The 19,945-nt window shown below is 42.3% G+C and overlaps 1 protein-coding gene across 25 annotated transcripts in view; it reads left to right on the forward strand.

The window, feature by feature from the left end:
• Positions 1 to 19,945, forward strand: part of kcnma1a (potassium large conductance calcium-activated channel, subfamily M, alpha member 1a) — a 209,374-nt gene that overhangs the window by 122,430 nt on the left and 66,999 nt on the right. For all 25 annotated transcript variants that reach the window (XM_015944934.3, XM_054750364.2, XM_054750361.2 and 22 more), the window contains exons 6-7: positions 18,683 to 18,758; positions 19,098 to 19,173. In XM_015944934.3, the coding sequence (XP_015800420.3) occupies positions 18,683 to 18,758; positions 19,098 to 19,173 (152 nt within the window). The remainder of the gene's footprint in view (positions 1 to 18,682; positions 18,759 to 19,097; positions 19,174 to 19,945) is intronic.

Consider the following 19,945-nt stretch of genomic DNA (forward strand, 5'->3'; position numbering starts at 1 on the left):
ACCTTACGACCACAGCTAGCAACAGCCACCTCGACAATCGCAGAGTGGAACAAGGCCCACTCGGACTCACTGTCCCCCACTGCTCTTGGGACGTGGTCAAAGCTCTGCCGGAGGTGGGAGTTGAAGACCGTCTTGACAAGTTCTTCTGCCAGGCGTTCCCAGCAGACCCTCACTATGCGTTTGGGTCTGCCAGGTCTACGCGGCATGTTCCCTTGCCATCTGATCCAACTCACCACCAGGTGGTGATCAGTTGACAGCTCCGCCCCTCTCTTCACTCAGGTGTCCAAAACATACGGCCGCAGGTCATATGATACGACTACAAAATCTATCATCGACCTGTGACCTAGGCTGCCCTGGTACCAAGTGTACCGGTGGGCATCCTTATGTTCGAACATGGTGTTCGTTATGGCCAAACTGCGGCTTGCACAGAAGTCCAATAACAAAACACCGCTCGAGTTCAGATTAGGTGGGCCGTTCCTCCCAATCACACCCCTCCAGGTCAAGCTGTCATTGCCCACGTGAGCATTGAAGTCCCCCAGCAGGACAATGGAGTCCCCTGATGGAGCACTATCTAGCACTCGTCCCAGGGACTCCAAAAAGGGTGGGTACTCTGAACTGATATTTGGCCCATAAGCACAAACAACAGTCAGGACCCGTTTTCGACCCGAAGGCGCAAGGAAGCTACCCTCTTGTCCCCCGGGGTAAACCCCAACACACAGGCAGAGAGTCTCGGGGCTAACAAAAAGCCAACCCCAGCCCTCCGCCTCTCACCCGGAGCAACTCCAGCAAAGTAGAGTGTCCAACCCCTCTCCAGGTCTCGGGTTCCAGAGCCAATGCAATGTGTCGAGGTGAGTCCGACTATATCTAGCCGGTACCGCTCAGCCTCTGCCACAAGCTCCGGCTCCTTCCCCGCCAGCGAGGTGACGTTCCATGTCCCAAAAACTAGTTTTCTTGTCCGGGGATTGGACCGCCAAGGCTCCCGCCTTGGTCTGCCACCCGATTCGCATTGCACCGGACCCTTCATGTTCCTCCTGCGGGTGGTGGGTCCACAGTTGGACGAGCCCATGTATCCGGTTCGGGCTGGGCCCGGCCGGGCCCCATGGGCGAAAGCCCGGCCACCAGGCGCTCGCTCACGGGCCCCAACCCCAGGCCTGGCTCCAGGGTGGGACCCCGGTAACCCTCCGGGCCGGGTACTCCGACTCTTCGTTTTAACCGCCATGAAAGATCCTTCGAACCGTTCTTTGTCTCACCCTTCACCTAAGACCAATTTGTCATGGGAGACCCTACCAGGGGCACTAAGTGCCCCAGACAACATAGCTCCTAGGATCATTAGGGCACTCAAACTCCTCCACCACGATAAGGTGACGGTTCAAGGAGGAGACTTTATTAATCCCAGAGGGAAATTGATTAAGGCCGCTATCGAAGCATCCTGGGCCTCCATAACACCTCAGCAGTGCCACAGGCTGATGGCCTCCATGCCACGCCGCACTGAAGCAGTCATTTCTACAAAAGGATTCCCGACCAATTATTGAGTGCATAACTGAACATAATTATTTGAAGGTTGACTTTTTTTTGTATTAAAAACACTTTTCTGTTATTGGTCGGATGAAATATGCAAATTTTTATGAGATAGGAATTTTGGGTTTTCATGAGCTGTACACAAAAATCATCAATATTAGAAACAATAAAAGGCTTGAACTACTTCAGTTGTGTTTAATGAATCTAATATATATGAAAGTCTAATGTTTATCAGTGCATTACAGATAATAATGACAATATGCAAATTGTTTGAGAAGGACCTGTATATCATAGTGCCAGCCACACATGCACTGCCTTTCTTAATGCTGCATCCGTAAAATAAAACAATACATTCTTAAAGGGCAGCTAGGCAGTTTTGGCTTGCTTTTAGCACCTCATAGTGTTTGTAGAACTGAAAGCAAATCCTATCTCCTCGCTGTGTGTTTGTATTTTTAACACCTTAATCTGACAGCTGAAATGTCTCCCAGCCTCCATTAGTGTCTACAGAAGTGATTTATCACAAAATTAAACAAATCAGCTGTGTTCATGATTTAAAACATGCAGGAAATGTGCTGAAACCAGACTGCAGTGCCAGGTATGTCAGCTCAAGTCCAAACAAAGCAGCCTGCCAGTCTGATGTTACAAGTGTGATATTCTGGCCACAGGAGGCGATAGGGGCGGAGTGGCCTTTCATTAACCCTGTAAAGGGTCATTTTAGCACATACTGGCATAGTGGAAAAAGTTGCAAAGTATCCCTGAAAGTCTCAAACCTGCTACCCAGATTCAACACTAACGGTTACAAACGCTGCATTTAATCCTCAGTTTGTCCAACTTGTTAGCTGACGGTGAAGCTATTGGCCTACTAATTCATTTTAGCACATGCTGGCTCAATAAAAGATTTTAAAATATGAAAAAGTTGCAAAGTGTTGCTATAAGAAGGCATGCTTTTATTTGGATTTTGAATAGCCATTGTTAGTGATGTCATTCTTTATCATGGAAGATTATTCTGACCTAATATCATGCAATGACTCATGCAAAAAAGAGAAAGGGGTCTTATGATAGGTAAGAATTGTCTGAAAGTCTGCACTGACTTCTAAAATACGGCCCCTTTTGCTAAAATGTTACAATCAGCGGATGGATAACAGCACACCAACGCTGATGGTCTGATGACCTGTCCAGGCTGCACCCTGCCTAGTGACTGGTGGATCCACCCTCTGTCCCCCCATGCGCCCAGGAGGAAGGGGTGAAGAAGATGAATGAATAAATAAATCAAAAGCAAATCATGCCAACGCCAAAACCTCACACTGACCTTGAATGATGGTGAAGGAGGGAATATAAAGCTGCATCAACTCTCAAGGCTTATGTGCCTCACAGTTGTATCATGTAACAGTAACATTTATATGGTTTCAGTTAAACCAAACAAGAGGATTTTATGGCAGCAGTAGTATACAACAATGAGACTGAGCATGGAGAAATGATGCAAACCCAACAAAACACATGCAAAGCTAATGTTAAACATGTCATACAAAGTGCTGCAAAGCCTCAGTTATAAAATTAACAGCGTGTAGAAGTGCAGTGGGATGTGGTGCACCCTAACAGGCTGCTGATAGCTATCAGAATACCAATGGTGTTCTCAAACTGTTAGTATTCAGATTCTGTCAAGGACAGGAATAATAATTAGCTGCCTACGTCCTGCAACAGCAAGGGAAGTAGACCTTGTTGTGACTGAAAAACAAGCACATTAATTAATCGGTTTAAAGGTCAGAAAAAAAAGATCAGATGTCTGATACTGGATCTGATTAAATGGGAAACTTTTTAGATCCACTGATAAATGAGTGATGCCTGCCATCGTGTACCTTCACCTGTTAGCCTGAGAGGATTTTAATGGATTAATCTATAATTGGTGCAGCATATTAAGTATATGGTTCCTTAGCAGGCTTTGTTAGAGGAAGTCAAGGGGGTTGTTAGGAATGAGTATTGTGCTCCTAATTCCCTCCGGAGAAGCTCATTGCTTCTTTCCACTTACTGCTATGGAACACACCAAAGTCAAAAGGAAATATAATTAAGAGGCTTTGTTCTTTACTCTGGAAGCTGTGAACCTGCATGAAGACCACTGAAGATGATGAGTGATGTCCAGTGTGTTTGTCACCTCTGCTAACCATGTTTTAGCCCAGACTGAGCATTAATAAGAGGAATACTGATTTAGAGTATTTCTACCATAAAAAGGTGAGGTGATCTCCTTTAACCACCTGATTTTAGGGTTTCTACCAAGGGAAACAGTGGGTCAGACGTGTGGCTGTGTGAAAGATGTTCATTGATCTCTTGGCAGTTGAGCTTCAGCTTTCACTCCAGTCTCCACAAGGAACACATCACAGGATACCTCATTGTATCACCATGAAACCGTGGTACAAACGAATTTTTCTAAAGTATTTTACAATATAGTGTTTTCTAATAATAGTTGTATACAATATAATCAATGTGCTAGTGAGGCAATGCACAGAGCTCCAGTGTAAAAGCTGCAGGCATGGATTATTTTTCCAGCCTGCTACTGCTCCCTAGTGGAGTACAAGTATACAGTTGGATGTAGAGGCTTATGGATCTTACATGACATGAGTGCACATAGCTGAAAAGCCAGTGGTAGAAAAGAATGTTGCTCCAAATCAAAAATAAATTGAGAAAAAGTCCTAATTTCTTATGCTAAATTGAATGTTACAGGATAAAGTATAAAGTAATAATCTAGAGGTGTTTTTGTTTTTTTAAGGATGAGATGAGAGCCAGCAGGCTGTGTGTCTGTTAGAGCTGTGTAGCATCATATAATCTCACACTGGATGAGCATTATCCCGGATGAAGCATCTCAGACCTCTGATTGATAAAAGGCTCCAGTCAGAACATCAGAACATGTGGCCATGGGTCCACGGTCAAGCTCGCAAAGCTTCAGTCAAGTTAGAGTTGGCACAGAAAGCAAAAATCTTTTTGAATGAGCAACTGATGAGCTGATGTGTGTGCATGAGCAAATGCGTGTGTGTGTGTGGGAGAGCGAGCGAGAGGGAGAGAGAGAATGTATGCAAGAGTCTTTCTGCACATGTTAAAGAGATATATTTTAATTTCTTTAACCCTTAACATGGCCAACATCTATATTTAGACACTTCCACTCACATCATAAATGATGTCAGTGTGCCTTTTCACAAACTCTTAGAATTACGGGATTTCACCCAATCAATCATCAGAGATCAAGCTAGTCATAGTTCACGCAATGGCACCATTCGACCAATCGGTGCAAGGTTATGACACGCCAAATATTGGTGTGTCTGCAGAGCCAGAAAACTGCTGTCACCTCTCGTATTTACGGTCAGATCTCTAAAACTAACAATGCTAGGTTTATGAAACTCTCACATCACAAGGTTGACTAGTTGTGCTAAATAAGGATACATGTGTTGTAAATGTTAAACTTAATGAAGGTGGTGAAATCTTACCATGAAAAACAAAGAAGCCATATTTTTTTATGCGCCCTGAACAAGAAAAGAAAATATGTATATTTTTAGGTAAAATCTGCGGGTTTTTTTTTTAGATATAATCTTCATATTCTTGGTAACAGTAATAATAACAATAATAATATTGAATATATAGTTCAGTTTTAAAATAAGATTTCTATTGAAAATAGAGGAGGATAGTTATTGTGCCAACCGATCTCGCCATTAGTGATGATGATGATGAAGAGGAGGAAGATGACATTGAGGCAGATCCTCAAATATAAAATCTTCTAAAATTGTCTAATAATCTATATTTGATTAGAAATTGTATCTACTGTTCAATAACTATTCAAAAATATTCTACAGGAATCTGCTTTTATATAAATATACTTGTTTGATATATTCTGTATTGTTTTACAGTGACATTATGTTGTAAAATTAGCTAGATTATTCTAAAGCGTCGTATAATTATCTGTTTTATTTTAGGATTTCTATTACCAGAACAGGGACAACATCCATATTTGATCACTTTTGTTTTCTCAGATTTTCTGCATGAAAATAAATATTATTGAAAATTATAGCAACAGAAGAATAGTTTTTCACCACAATAACACCCTGGGGTTGAAATTGAAACATTAAAACTACTTCAATGGGTACCCTATAAAAGGTTAAGCATTAATAGGTTTTACTTAATCTTCTGTTGTTGATTTAGCAGTAGTATGAAATAATTAATTTGGTGTTTCTTAGTCAAGAATCAACTTTCTCTAGATGGAACTATGGTGCTAAAGAGACTTTTCAACCCCTGTGCTTTCAAGTTAAGTTATAAGTCATTATCTTAATCCATGTAGAAAGATTCCTGAACAGCTTCTGTTTGGGATAATTAGCCTTAATGTCTAGGACTGATAAGCTAACTGCTAGTTATTACAGGTCATCCATGAAAATAAACAATCAGTGATGAACAAGAGTCTGCTTCTAGACCTGCAAAAAAGGGCACACAACAATACAACTGGAGCAAGCTGTGACTGCATCAACTTGATGAAGAAATGTAAAATCAACATTGTTTTACTGAACAAGCACACGATAATGAATCACAGTGCATTTAGTGCCAACCACAGCCTTGAGACATGTGTTGAACATGCCCAAGTCCATACTTATGAGAGCACCATGTGAGCACCTGTGTGCGTACACGCACTTGTAAATGTAAGGTTTCTCTATAGGAGCGTCCAATAGAGAGCGTGAGGGGCCACAGATCTGCCCCCCACAGATGCATAGGAGATGGAAGGAGCTCCAAGTCCCAGAGATCCAGGAGCTATCCTAGAGCACAGGGACCCCAAGGAGGCCGCAACCAGAAAAGCCCCTGGCCCTCTCAAGAGGCGCAGAGGATCGCCTCGGGGGCCCACAACCAGCAGCCGGCAGAGTCCCAGAAGATATCAGCAGCAAGCCCTCAGGCCCGCCCGCAGCCTCCCACCCCCCAGCTGGCCGAGCCCGGGACCCAGGGGCGACCACCCCCGCCGGGGACCCAGCAGAGCCCAGGGATCCAGATCCCACCAGGCAGCCACCGGGATTGATCAGGCAGACGCCAAAAATCATAAACCCCCTGGCCCGGGAGCCACAAACACTCAGGCAGACCAAGGCACCACACTCCACACCAGGTGTGGCAGGGGGAGGGGAGACAAAGATGTATAGCATCAAAAGAAGTCCCAGGATAGGGGAGGAGTCAAAGGCCCCACCTGACATATACAGTCATACACAGACACAGTCACACACTCCCTCCCTCATGCTACCAAAGACTTACAAAAATGCACGCCGGACACCCACTCATGCTCCCCATACACTACACACCCTATTCACTCTGGTCCCGATACTGCTACACATGGGGTACAGCCATTACCGGTTCCCAGAGTTCGACCCTTTCTGCTGGGGTACTGATGAGCAGGCTCCCCTGCCCAACGCTGAGCACAGCAACCCACCACCCCAGACCCCAACCACGATGGCCAGATCTCCCTCCTAGCCTCCAGCCCCGGGAAGCCAAGTGACAACAGAGGTGTGCTAAGACCCTTAGTCTCCCTCCACTAGCTCCAATATAGTGTTAGTTCGTGTTGATGAGGTGTATTTCATGGCTGTGGTGAGCGGGCAGTGCGGGCATCGTCTGGCCTACGCCAGCTGATTCCACCACACTACCCCACTTGCACCCACAGCCCTCAGTGTCTAAGTGCAGTTTAAAATTGGAAGTGGGTACCAGCACTCGGGATGAGGCTGAAAAATCCCCCTGCCAAATGCAGTTGTATGTGCTCACTCCCAAGGCCCTAAGTGTCTGTTTGTGTGCAATGTCGTTTGGTGGAAGTGTTTAAGGTGCGAATAAAATTGGGGGGCAGGTTGCCACAGGAATGCGGAAGTGGGGTCCATACACACACCCCCTGACTTCTCCACCCATCAAGGTCCTATGTGCATGAATGTGTGATGATGTGAGGGAGCAGGAGGAGAAAAATGTGTGGGGATGGGAAGGAATGGCTGGTTGGACTTGAGCCCTCCAGGGAGCCAGCTCCCCCACTGACCCCAATAGGCACCTCTGTTGCCAAAATGCCACCCAGGGCATGGAGACCCCAGCACATCTTGCCAGGGCCCAAAGCAGCAGCATCACAGAGCCTCACGGAGTCCAAGGGCACCACCCCAGCCCCACCCTAGCAGAATATCTACTCCCATCCCTGCATTTGCACAACTTCTAGAATATGTAAGACATAGGACATCCAGGTAAGGTTGGGTCCTCCCCCTCCTGGACATCCCCCCCCCCCCCCCCTGTGATGGAGCAGCAGAGGAGCCAAGGTCTACCCGAGGCCCCTGAGCCCAGGCCAGGCACTGTCGCATGTTCCTGCCTTCTTCCCAGCAGCATACATGTCAGGACCCGACCCCCAAGGCCCCGCCCAGATCCCCACATGGGGCCAGCCACCCCCACACCCCGAGCCCCCAGACCCCCACCCAGACCCGCTCAGGGGCAATGCAGCTGCCAGGCAGCGACCCATGGCCACGGCCAAGACCCCCAATAGGCTCCACTCACAAAAGTTAGTAGTCCACCCCTCGAGGCAACCCAAGCACCTCAAGAGGGGGGCAGCAGCCCCCCAGTCCCAGACACCCCCTGTGAACCCACCTCCAGGGAACGTCCGGATACTCCAAACTCAGACCCTCCACCCCATCACCCACATCATCCCGCAGGACAATATCAATGATCCCCCATTATTGCTATGTGATGGAACCGATCAAAGGAGCCCAGAGAGATTGATTTGAAGTGGAAGCAGAGGTTATATCAAGTGTAATATGGTCTAACAAAAGATTTCTATACTGGTTAACGCAATGAGTATCTCTATTTTTCCAATTCAAGAGGATATTTTTCTTAGCGATGTATATGGCAGTCAGAACCACGTGAACCAAAGATGTTTCATTTGGGACATTGTCCAGGTTTTCCAGTAAACAAAGAGGGGGGAAGTTGGGATATGACATTTCAGACACTTTGACAGGTCTTCACATACTCTACCCCAAATGTCCTGTACAGGCGGGCAGGACCACCGTGATTGTACTTATCAGGAACGTTGTTTGTGGAGTGTGTACAGGTGTTAGAAGACGCAAACCACATCTTGAACATCCGATGACCTGTATAGTGTACTCTGTGTAGAATTTTGTACTGAATTAATTGTAAATTGGGGTGTCTGATCATTTTAAAAGTTTTTAAACAAGTTTGGGACCAGAAGTTCTGGTCAAAGCTGACTGATAGATCCACCTCCCATTTTTCAATAGGGATTGCTATTCTATCGTCTATTTTGGACAGTGTCTTATATACTTTAGACAGTAGTTTGGGGTTTTGAGATTACAGAAGTCTAATGCCCTTGGTGGTGTTTGTAATTCTATTTTATTGAGATAAAATTTTTGTTTTACTACAGATTTAATTTGGTGGTATTCTAAAAAGTTATTCTTATCCATTCCAAATTGGGAGACTATTCTATTAAATGGGATGAAGTCCAATCCTTCATATATGTGTTTCAGGTTTAGGATTCCTTTATTTTTCCAGTCCGGAAGGTTCATCATTTTGTTGTTTTGCAAAATGTCAGGATTGTTCCAGATGGGTGTGCGTCTGCATGGTATTAGTGAAGATACTTTTGAAGCCTTCATGTTTTCTTATGCTTGAGCTAATAAATGGTAAGTCTGAAAGCTCTATCGTATTCAAAGTGTCTGTTCTATGTCTAACCAGTGGGTTATCTTGCAACCATCTTGGTATATATTGCAGCCTGTTGGCTAAGAAATAATAACAAAAGTTGGGTAGATCCAGTCCTCCTCGTGTTACGCCTTAGTCTTTCCTAACAAAACGTTTGTAGATGGCAACATCTAGGGATGTCTTGATCGCATTTTTTTTTATCCTTTCTGCAGAAACTGAGTTCTGATCCGATTCTTCAGCAGAGTGTTACAATAAAAAGAAAAAGAACACAAAAATGGTTTCTTTAAAGTTTTCCCTATTACACATTTCTTTCATTATGTATTTATGTCATTCCTTAATTTATTTGCCAAAAACATCACTCGTTCAGTAAGTACCTTGCTAAGAAACATGTTAATATAACAAATATTTTTAATAGTTATCTCATTGCTTGAACTTCAGTTAACTTAATATGCAGCCATATAGAGCCACACGCCTTCTCGTGAAAGGATAGGCACATCACAGTAGGCAGAGCTCATGTTGTATATTTTCTAGATGATCAATGTTTCACAGTGTTATATCTGATCTTGTCCACCTGTTTCCGATCGTTTGAAAAGCACTTGATCGGATCGGAGCCATTAGCTGGTCAATCCCGAAGGAACTTCCTGTGATGGATAAGAAGTAGTTCCATGATAGGTTTAGCAGAAATCAGCCCTGATGAATGAAGATATGTTTGATATTATTCAAAATCACTGGGATGACTTTTGTAGCACTGGAGTTTTCTGACTGATGATCATTCTGTTCTATTTCACAATACCTCATAAAATCGGTTGCATTCCAGTTAGACTGCACGAATAATAGTCATTATCTGTAAATACAGCTTTTTAACTCTGCCATTAGCACAGCATCAATCAACTGAGGAGACGTTGTGCACTGCAAGCTGCCGTGGTCGACGGAGCCGAAGGATAAATGAGGGGAAAAAGCTCAAACTGTGAGAAGCATTGAGTGATTCTGGACAATTAGGCATTTATCTTTGTTTCACAGCAATTTAGTTCTGAGGAACAAATAAAACATCAGCTCAACCGTACATCCATGTGGGTTTTTACAGTGGAGGAGCGCTCTAATTAGGACCAGAGCGCATTCAGACAGAACCATTAAATCCTAATCTCTGTTTAATTATGAGGAGTGACACTTTAAGGCTCAAACTGAAATGCCTGCAGCCCAATAAAATTTGTGAAGGTAACAAATATAGCCTTTTTACTAGGGATGTTCAATATTATCAGCCAATATCGGCCTTAAAGTGTAATATCAGAAAATATTGATATTGGTTTTTACTCCTTCATGTCCCAACTTTTACATGCCACACACAAATTATACATCAAACACTTCTGCTTCATCTCCTCTCTCTCAAAATGCAAAAATAAGACGGATCTGAGTTTTAGTTTTTGAGATATTTTAGCTTTATTTGGCCCAACTTGTGAATAATTATGAATTTGCCCTGTATAAAGGATGTGCTGTCGCTAGCCAGCTAACAAAACAACAAAAACAAGCACAATATTCTTCACCCAAGGCTTGCTTTTCCTAAATTAAGATCTTTATAAATGTTTTATCACTGTAACCACAATGTACAGAAACAGAAATATACATTACTGACACACATCTTCGCATCATGCTTAGCAATTAGCCTAGCTTAACATGTGTATGCTCATGCTACATACATTTTATCAACTCTAATTTCAACACACACACACAAACATTCCCAAAACACATTGACAAAGACAAACGTTCTCCATGTTCTCTATGTCAGTGATAGGTCTGAGTTTAGAGAGCTCACTCTGTCGCTTTTCGCACAGGCAATATAATAGATTGTTTGTAACAGAGATGTCTCATCTGTTTTCAAAACCTAAAGCATTTTATCTTTTTTATCATTAAAGTGACAGTGTGTATTTTCCCTGGTGATATGGGGCAGTAGATAGCTAAATCACTGCAAGCAAGCATTATTTTTGTTGTCAAGTAAGATCTTACCAATAGAGCTCCGGACCCCACGTGACTCTCAGTTAGTGGACGCCATTTTGGCATGCAAAAAAGGTAAACAAACACGGATGTAACCATGAACATGAACGGGATCCGCTTGGATTTTACTTCGTCGGAGTTTACTTCACACTTTAAAACAGAAGAAATCGTTTTATATAGTCAGAAATTAAATAGACGGAACATCTCCGACCCTTACCGTGCCCCTGGGATACTTTTTAAAAACGCCAGAAGCTGTCAGAGCAGACTTCTTACCGGCACAACACCGGACCTGGCCGGGGGAATCCCAAGGGGTTCCCCCGGCCGGAGGAGCTGGGGAGAAGGTCTGGGACTCTCAACTCTACTGCCCGCTCCGACGCCAGAAGCTGTCAGAGCGGGCTTCTTACCGGCACAACACCGGACCTGGCCGGGGAACCCCTTGGGATTTACCCGGAGGAGCTGGCTCCGGCGGCTGGGGAGAGGGAAGTCACGCTACTGCCCCCGCAACCCGATTCCAGATACGCGGATGAAAATGGATGGATGGACGGACAAATAACAGATTTACACGTAAGTAGTCTCGATGACACAGATAATAGCAATCCAAAGTGCTTTTTATGTGTGATCTGACAATTTATCAACCATTGCTTAAAAATTAAATACAGCTTAGCCGGTTAATTGCTGTGATCATAAAACACGGAAACGGCAGCATGCAGAACTCACGAGGCAACGTTTTACATGATGTTTACTTGCTGCTGTGAGTAATAAGACAGAAAAAGCCACGCCAAAATAAGTTTAGGAAGCCCACTAAGAATCATAATAAAAGCATTTAAAATAAATACCATACACAGTTGAGGAAACGTTGGTTTAAGTACCTGATATGAAGTGGTCGCTGCATAAGCGAAAACCTTTACTCTCGGGATCCCACAGCTTCATTTTCGCCCGGTCACTAGCGCGTTTTATTACAATGATCCAACGTTTGCGGCGCTCCGGATCTTGGGGAATCCTGTAGATGGCTCATTCCTTATGTCGTCCGCATCTGTTCTGCATCCTGGGGCACAACAGGAATCTACCATATTTCCCGTTTGATTGAGTTTCCTGACAATAACAAATAGTCCAGCTGCCGGCTTCTGCATGCCAATATGGCGCCGTTTCGATTTGAACTGTTGCATGCCGGGAGAAGTGACGTCAACTCCCGGAGCTCTATGGATGGCCATTAGGGTCAAAAATCCTTAGGAGTGCAACCTCCAGCAAAATAACAAGAACATCAGATTCCCTTTCATCACTTGCATTGAGTGAAGCGGTAAATGTGTAAAGCAACAATGCTTATTAATGCTGAAAGTTTTGTAACCATTTGTTACAAATCTGTAAATGCATTCTGTCCTCATGGGCTTCCGTAGAAAGAAACATGACATCTAAAATGGCGTCGCCCAGAGATTTAGACCCGCTTCATCAGAATCAGAATCAGGTTTATTGCCATTGTCAGTGAACAAACAATTCACAAACTAGGAACTTGCTTCAGTACTAATGTGCTACATATAACATTAATAATAAGATTAAAAATAGAATAAAATAGAATAAAATGTAATATATATAAAAAAAACTAGAATAAAACTTTCAGCTATAAAAAATGGCAGGTAATGGTAACATGACGAGCATGGTTGTGTGTTTATAAGCTATTCACAAGTCTAACGGCAGATGGAAAGAAGCTGTTTTTATGGCGGGAGGTTCTGGTCCTGATGTACCGTAACCTTCTGCCTGAGGGAAGTGGCTCAAAAAGTCTGTGACCCGGGTGCGAAGGGTCAGCTGCTATCCGACCTGCACGCCCCCGAGTTCTGGAGACGTACAGGTCCTGGAGAGATGGAAGGCTGCAGCCAATCACCTTCTCAGCAGAGCGCACAATGCGCTGCAGTCTATGTTTGTCCCTCACCGTGGCTCCAGCGTACCACACAGCGTACACACAATGTATATTAGACTCAATTTTTATGGGTATATGTTTTGAAACCGCCAATATTTTTCAACCACTGGGTATCTTTTAATTAATTTACAACAATATTTCAATGCGTATTTCCAGAGATTAATGGTAAAAGCTACACATTGTCACTTTAATTCACCTGTACTACTTATTAATCAAACTTTTTGCCATCTTGAACTTAATAACGATCTTTGGCCTAAAGGTGTCACAGTGCATTAGTCAGGATTATCTAAGGAAGAATGTCATTCAGCTGCTGTTGGAGACAAAGTAAACATATTTATTTCCGAGTAGATTGAACTATTTTGCAATTTTGCACAACTAATGTTTAAAGCTTAAGCATTCATGATATGGATGTTAGCAACCTAAATGATGGTAGACAATAATGGAAAAAGAAGGCAATGTTGAGCATCTCTACTTTTTACATCTGAATTAACTCCTGAGGTTTGCTGCCTTGTGGGCTGCTGTCTGATTAATGACAACAACACAATTGAGGAAAATATGAAGATGCTTTAGCTTAATTTTCTAGAAATTCTCACTAAACAACTGTTAAAAAACTAGTTTCATATTAAAAGCCACATTATTAACAAGCTTACTCAAGTCAGGGGTGAGAGAACAGGGATTATTTTCAGCTGTTTACAGTCAAACATACAACAAAAGTAGAAAATTGTGACTCACTGGAGCATAGACACCAGTAATGAAGCCAGATTAGCAGTTTAAAGATTGTACAAACTGCCATATAATTCTTGTTCTAGGATTAAACAGAATTATGGCTTGCAGCTTATCAGTAGGAGATTGCATTATAGCACACATGCAATAAGAAAGCCGTGCATTTAGGTAGCAGACACAGATTCAAGCAAAAGCGATAAAATGCTAAAATGTTCTATTTTCTAAAGCCAAGTCAGAGTTTTTTCCTGATAAAGACAATTTGCCACTTTTCTGATCAGCTAGTTGTTTCCCTTCATGAGAATTTTCCTTGACTTTACAAACTCTGATTGCCAATGAAGGTAAGATCAGTGGCGCCCGATGGGGTGGCCAGGGGTAGCCACCCCCTAGAAAATTGCAGGCCACCCCAGGGAACACCAGTGTAAGTCATATTAATGTTCACACAAACCATAAACTTGTCTTAGTTAATGAAGACATACAGGTGAAACTCGAAAAATTTGAATATGATGTAAAAGCCCAGCGCTTTGGGCTTCCTGACAGGGTTGCGGAAGGCGCTTTATAAATAAAGCTTTGATTGATTGATTGATAAAAGTCAGTTTATGTTGGCAATTCACCTTAGACTGAGAGACCATCTACAGGTAGCTGATGAGTGTGTTAGAAAGTGTACACAGTCTGTCTCCTTCATGCTGAAAGAAAACATTTGTTAGTCACACTAGTTCGAACCATCACATTAACACTTGATCTGATAATAAAGGAATAAGTAAATATTGAAACAAAAGAAAATAATGAATAAATTCAACACTTGACACTTTGAGCCTAGAATATGGAACCTTTTCACAATATTCCCATTGTCTGAGATTTTGAGTTTGGGTTTTAATAAGGTGTAAGCCATAATCATCACAATTATAACAAATACATCTTTCTGTTTTAGGGTTATCTTACATATGTGTTTTGGGTGCTTTTTAAGCTTAATATACTACACTACATTTGACCAATAAGATGTGAAGTTCTATATAAATATGGAAATCCAGTCTGATTGGTCTTTGAATGTTTAACCAGAAGATTTAGAATTCTTAGTTTATTCTGGGATAGTAAGACACTTTGTATTAATTCAGAGAGAGTCAAGTTTATAAAAAGTAACAAATTTATTTTCTAAACAATTAAAAACATGACAACTAGGAAACACTTTATGTGATAAATGAATCTAAGTGGATGGAATGTGAGGTGTGATGATGTGTGAAGGTGATGTTATCAGAACCTTTGTATCTGGAGAAACTGAGTTCTGAGTGGGAGTGAATTTGGTCTGCTATAAACTACAAATGATTTCTAATAACAGCATCAGACGCAATCTTGTCGTGTCTACTTACCCTTATCGGAGACTCTCTTTTGGATCTGAGATGTGGGGGAGTCCGTGGACTCCACGGTACCGAAGTTCGTAGAGAAACCGCAGTATGACCAGGTCAGTCCAAAGTCGTCTCCAGGTCACGACAACCAGGTGGACTTGTTTTGCATCTATGGAAGGACTCTTAGAGAGTCTGAGCTGTGTCAGCTTTGTTCTGAAGGAACCGTTTGCGGGCAGCTGTAGCGCGCAACGGGTTTTGACAGCTTGTCAAAAGATGCAATGGGAGAAGAGGCTTCCTCCGATGGCCAGTCAGAGTTGGGCTCAACTAGCTCACTCAGCAAGTGATTCTGTTTTAATAACGGCCATATTTTGGTTTACTGACAAATCAGAACTTGCCATGAAAATGGGTTTTGCCAAAAAACCTCAGATGCACACCTCCCTCAGATATGAAGATGCTAATTTTGTGGATAAGAAAATATCTATGTGCAGTGACGTTAATTTTAACTTGCGTCATGGAGATATGGTGAGTGTGTCTTGTCCAGTCACGTACGCTGATTAAATATATACAGTAGGTCATATATTTCATTTCATCCCTATTAATCTAAGCACAGATTAATCAAAACATTTCATTTAACCATAACGTTCATTTCATTGTATGATTTAATTATGAAAGTTCATCCTTCTTGTTCTATAAAGCAAAGCAGTCTTAGATAAGAGGGAGCTTGTGAGGGACCTTGGGCTAACAACAGTATCCTTCTTGCAGATTAAAGGCACCAGTTAAGACTTATGTCTCCAAATGACCAGATACTGAAGAGGTCACACTGTGGATGAAAAACTGACCATTTCTGGAGGCTACACTGTTAAAAGGGAGTTTTTCTCTCTACTGTTGCTGCGTGCTTGCTTAGTATGAGGATTGCTGTAAAGACTCTGACACTAGTCAGTGACTCGATGCAATTTGCTGGGTTCCTTATATAGGAAACGTTTTGCTGATTGGCTTAATGATCAGGGGCCTCATTTATCAAGCTTGCTTACGCACAAAACGGGGTCGGAAAACTGCTTAAGCAACTTTTCACACAAACTTTGGGATTTATGAAAGAAAACTTAGCGGAAAAATGTGAGCAACTTTAAGTTGACTAAGGACCTGGCTTACCCACATTTTGGACATGGAGAGCACCTGCAGTGCTGCTGCTGAGAAGGATAACATTATGAAATCCTGCAGCATTATCACTTGTACTGCTTCGCTTTCACACGGAACAAGACCCCCACACGCACACACACGCGCGCAAACACACATGCGCACACACTCACACACACAGCCTGAAGCGCAGAATACAGAATATCAGCAGGGGGACAGATAGAGACAGAATGTCATGCGTCTGTGACAGTGTGTGTCCTGTCACTGTGACCCGAATGATCATATGCCCTGGCTTCTTTGACAGGGGAGATCTCTGTTTGGCTGACTGGTTAGCGTGCGTGACTTTCACCTGGGAGTCTGGGGATCGAATCCCATTTGGACCATTTTTTTTTATATCCGCCACAGATCTCTCTGAAGAATTCACAACATTGACGGCTTCAGCACTCCATGGATTTTCTCTTATTTGTTTTGCAAAAGCACTTCCTTTCATTTCTCCACCTCACCCACAGGTTTCAATTTCTGCTTCTGTGAAATTGCGCCTCCTTGATCTGCCTTGATCTACGGTCGCCATCGTCATTGGTGGAGCGCTGCAACAGCCGGCATATGTATATGCATGAGATCCACAAGGCACTTTGCATTGACTATTTATGGCAGTAAGTGGGCGTGGTGAGGGCGGGATGTGACTAAAATGCAGCTGAGAACCATTCTCATTAGTCTCCAATTTATGAAGCGGAGATTGCGTGCAGCTGTGCGTACTCCATGTTTGATAGTTCACAAACCTACTTGGCTTAAGTACATTTTTTTTGCTGAGCTTGAGTACGGTTTTAGTAAGGATTCTACGCAATGTTTGATAAATGAGACCCCTGAACTGTATCTGAAAGGTTTACTTTGTGAAGTGCCTTGAGACGACTCTTGTCATGATTTGGCCCTAATTCAATGTGCTACTTTGATTTTTACAAGAATATTTTGCCTCTGAAGAATTTATATACGTAAGGAGTAGATCAAATACATAAATAAATAAGATCTGGTAAATAATGTTTTCTAAGATGATGTTTTGTCGGACAATAAATCTGCTTAATACTTTTTTTTCTGCATCAGATGGACTTGTTTCAAATACCACAATGAAAATGTTTTTGTTTTAATAAGGATTATTGTTGTTTTTTCCCCTGCATCATCTTCATCTCTAATAATCCCTGGCAGCATGTCAACCTTTTTGGAAATTAGGTGCTGCACAGCTTTGTGCTGGATGGAGAATGAGATCGGCTGTGGTATTCTGTAATGCAGTGACAGAGCTGGGAGAAAGGTTTGCACCGTGGGGATTAAGGGCACTGGAACACAAATGAAAGAAAGAAAGGAAAAAATAAAGCCTCTAGTATTAGAGCGGTGGTATTTCTCTCACAGAGACATTATCTGACCGGACTGTCATGAAAAACCACACACCTCCAGCTTCGTGTTAGAGCTCCGTCATCTAAAGCTTTGCTTTTTAAAACCTTCAACAGAATTTCTTCATCTGAAATTTGTTCATCGAGGACCGTCTACTTCTGCTCTTTCTCCAGGAACGATCACACGTCTTTGACACAAAGATCTCAAAAGTGTTGCATTCCCTACTTGATTGGAGGATTTATATTATTTTCTTTTGTTTTTGAGGATTTGATGTGAAGCCATGATTCCTCCTAAACTGCTTGTGTACCGTCGCACTCACTGTGATGTTAATTTAGAGAACCTCCAGGAAACATGGAGGCGGAAGAAATCTTGTGGAGACCTGTTTCAGAATGGGTACAGGGTGAGGCAGGGCCATCGCGGACGCAGGGACAGGGGGAGTGAAACTGGGTTTTACCACTCAGTCTGGTCCTGTTTACACATTCTCTCTAACTGGGGTAAGAGCTTTGGTGTTCATCTAGAGGTGTATGAAGACAGACTAAACTGCTAGGAGAACATTTTATAATGAGGATAAAAAGAAATATGTAAAATGTCAGATATTCTCATACAAACAGAGAACAAAGATGGGCGTGCAGTTGTTTTAGGGGATCTATGTTACATAAAAAGACAACAAAGCTGATGTCATATTGTTCTGTAATCCCTCAAGAGAGCTGTTTTTGGATTCAGGCTAAAGCTCGCTTTACATAAGTCCAACCAACTTATTTGATTGTTTGAACACTTCGGCCTCTTTAATAAAAACACATTTTCATCTGTTTGTGTCCACTTACCCTAAATGTAAGGTGTTTTCTATTATTTTCTGAAAAATATGTGTCATGTTGTCAAACAACAATTGCCTCTAACATTTTCATTTCCTACCAAAAATCCATTTAATATTTTGTTTAAATGCATAATTATTACTTATACACATGACATGCTAATCCTATTCCCTGTCTGTGTCTTGTTCTTCTCACAGGTTTAAGGTTTCTGAGGGCACTGAGACTGATTCAATTCTCTGAAATTTTACAGTTCTTAAATATTTTGAAAACAAGGTAAGAATGAATAGTGAAAAACTCTTTAAAGTTCATGTTCATCATAAATCCCTCTTTGTTACTGCCTGCAGTAGGAATGTCTGGGTACTTGCATATTTTTCTGTTACTCCAGACTTCTTGCATATCTATATAGAAAAACACACTTTTTGTAGCATGTTCTGTACAAATTCAGCATACTAAGAGGAGTTCAGATTTTATTTTTTATTTTCTTACAAGCTTTCTCTCATTTGTTGCAGCTTTTAAGGTTTTTGTGAGTTTTATGTCTGATTGATATCTGCTTTTAGTCACAAACAAAGCTCAGTGTTTTTGTAACTATGATCAAATTCTTCTTCTAACCAGCAATTCCATCAAGCTGGTGAACTTGTGTTCCATCTTCATAAGCACATGGCTTACAGCGGCTGGGTTCATACATTTGGTAAGTGCATATTTGTGTTAAAGGTGCAATATGTAAGAATTCTACAGTCAAATAATCACAAAGCAGTCTGTTTCTATCATGTTGAAAAAAAATGTTACATTCAAACAGATTTTATTCTCAGCTGGCTGGGGGGTGGGGGTGGGGGGGTCAGTTTTTCTCCTTTCAAAAAACGACAATGCAGTTATTGTTTACAATCGGTGAGCCCATGAAGTTGCCAAGTCTGAGCCGAGCTAACGTTGCATTTGTAATTCCACACCAGCAGGGAAAAAGCTCCAGAGTTGTTTAAAGAACCAAAGCCAGTAAACAGGTGTGACCCGAAAGTTATTCCTTGTATCCGTAAGAAGCCATCTTTATGTTTTATTCTATTTGGTTAAAGAAGGCTAGAGGCTAACGTTGATCTAACAATACTAATGGTGAATTAGAAGCAAATAGTCAGCTCTAAAAAATCCCTACAACTTGGCAGTGAGAAAGTGACATTTTGTTTAGAAAAAGAGACTGCAGTAACCAAATGTGACCACAGGATGTCATTCTCACGTCATTGTTACATATTGCACCTTTACGTCCCACCAGAAATGAGATTTCTGACTGATAAACTGCAAACATTGTTACACAAATAGTTTTACAGTTCCCTGTTATTTTCTTAACTCTCCCACTGTCCTAATGGGTGACCCCGCGAGGAAAGTTGACCATTGAGCAGTGTTGGTGGTTTATCCCTTGAGGCCCACTTGGCAGGGGTACGGTGGTGCTCACTCCTCACCCCTGCCACATGGAC

Source organism: Nothobranchius furzeri, chromosome 12 (assembly GCF_043380555.1).
Source record: "Nothobranchius furzeri strain GRZ-AD chromosome 12, NfurGRZ-RIMD1, whole genome shotgun sequence".
NCBI lineage: Eukaryota > Metazoa > Chordata > Actinopteri > Cyprinodontiformes > Nothobranchiidae > Nothobranchius > Nothobranchius furzeri.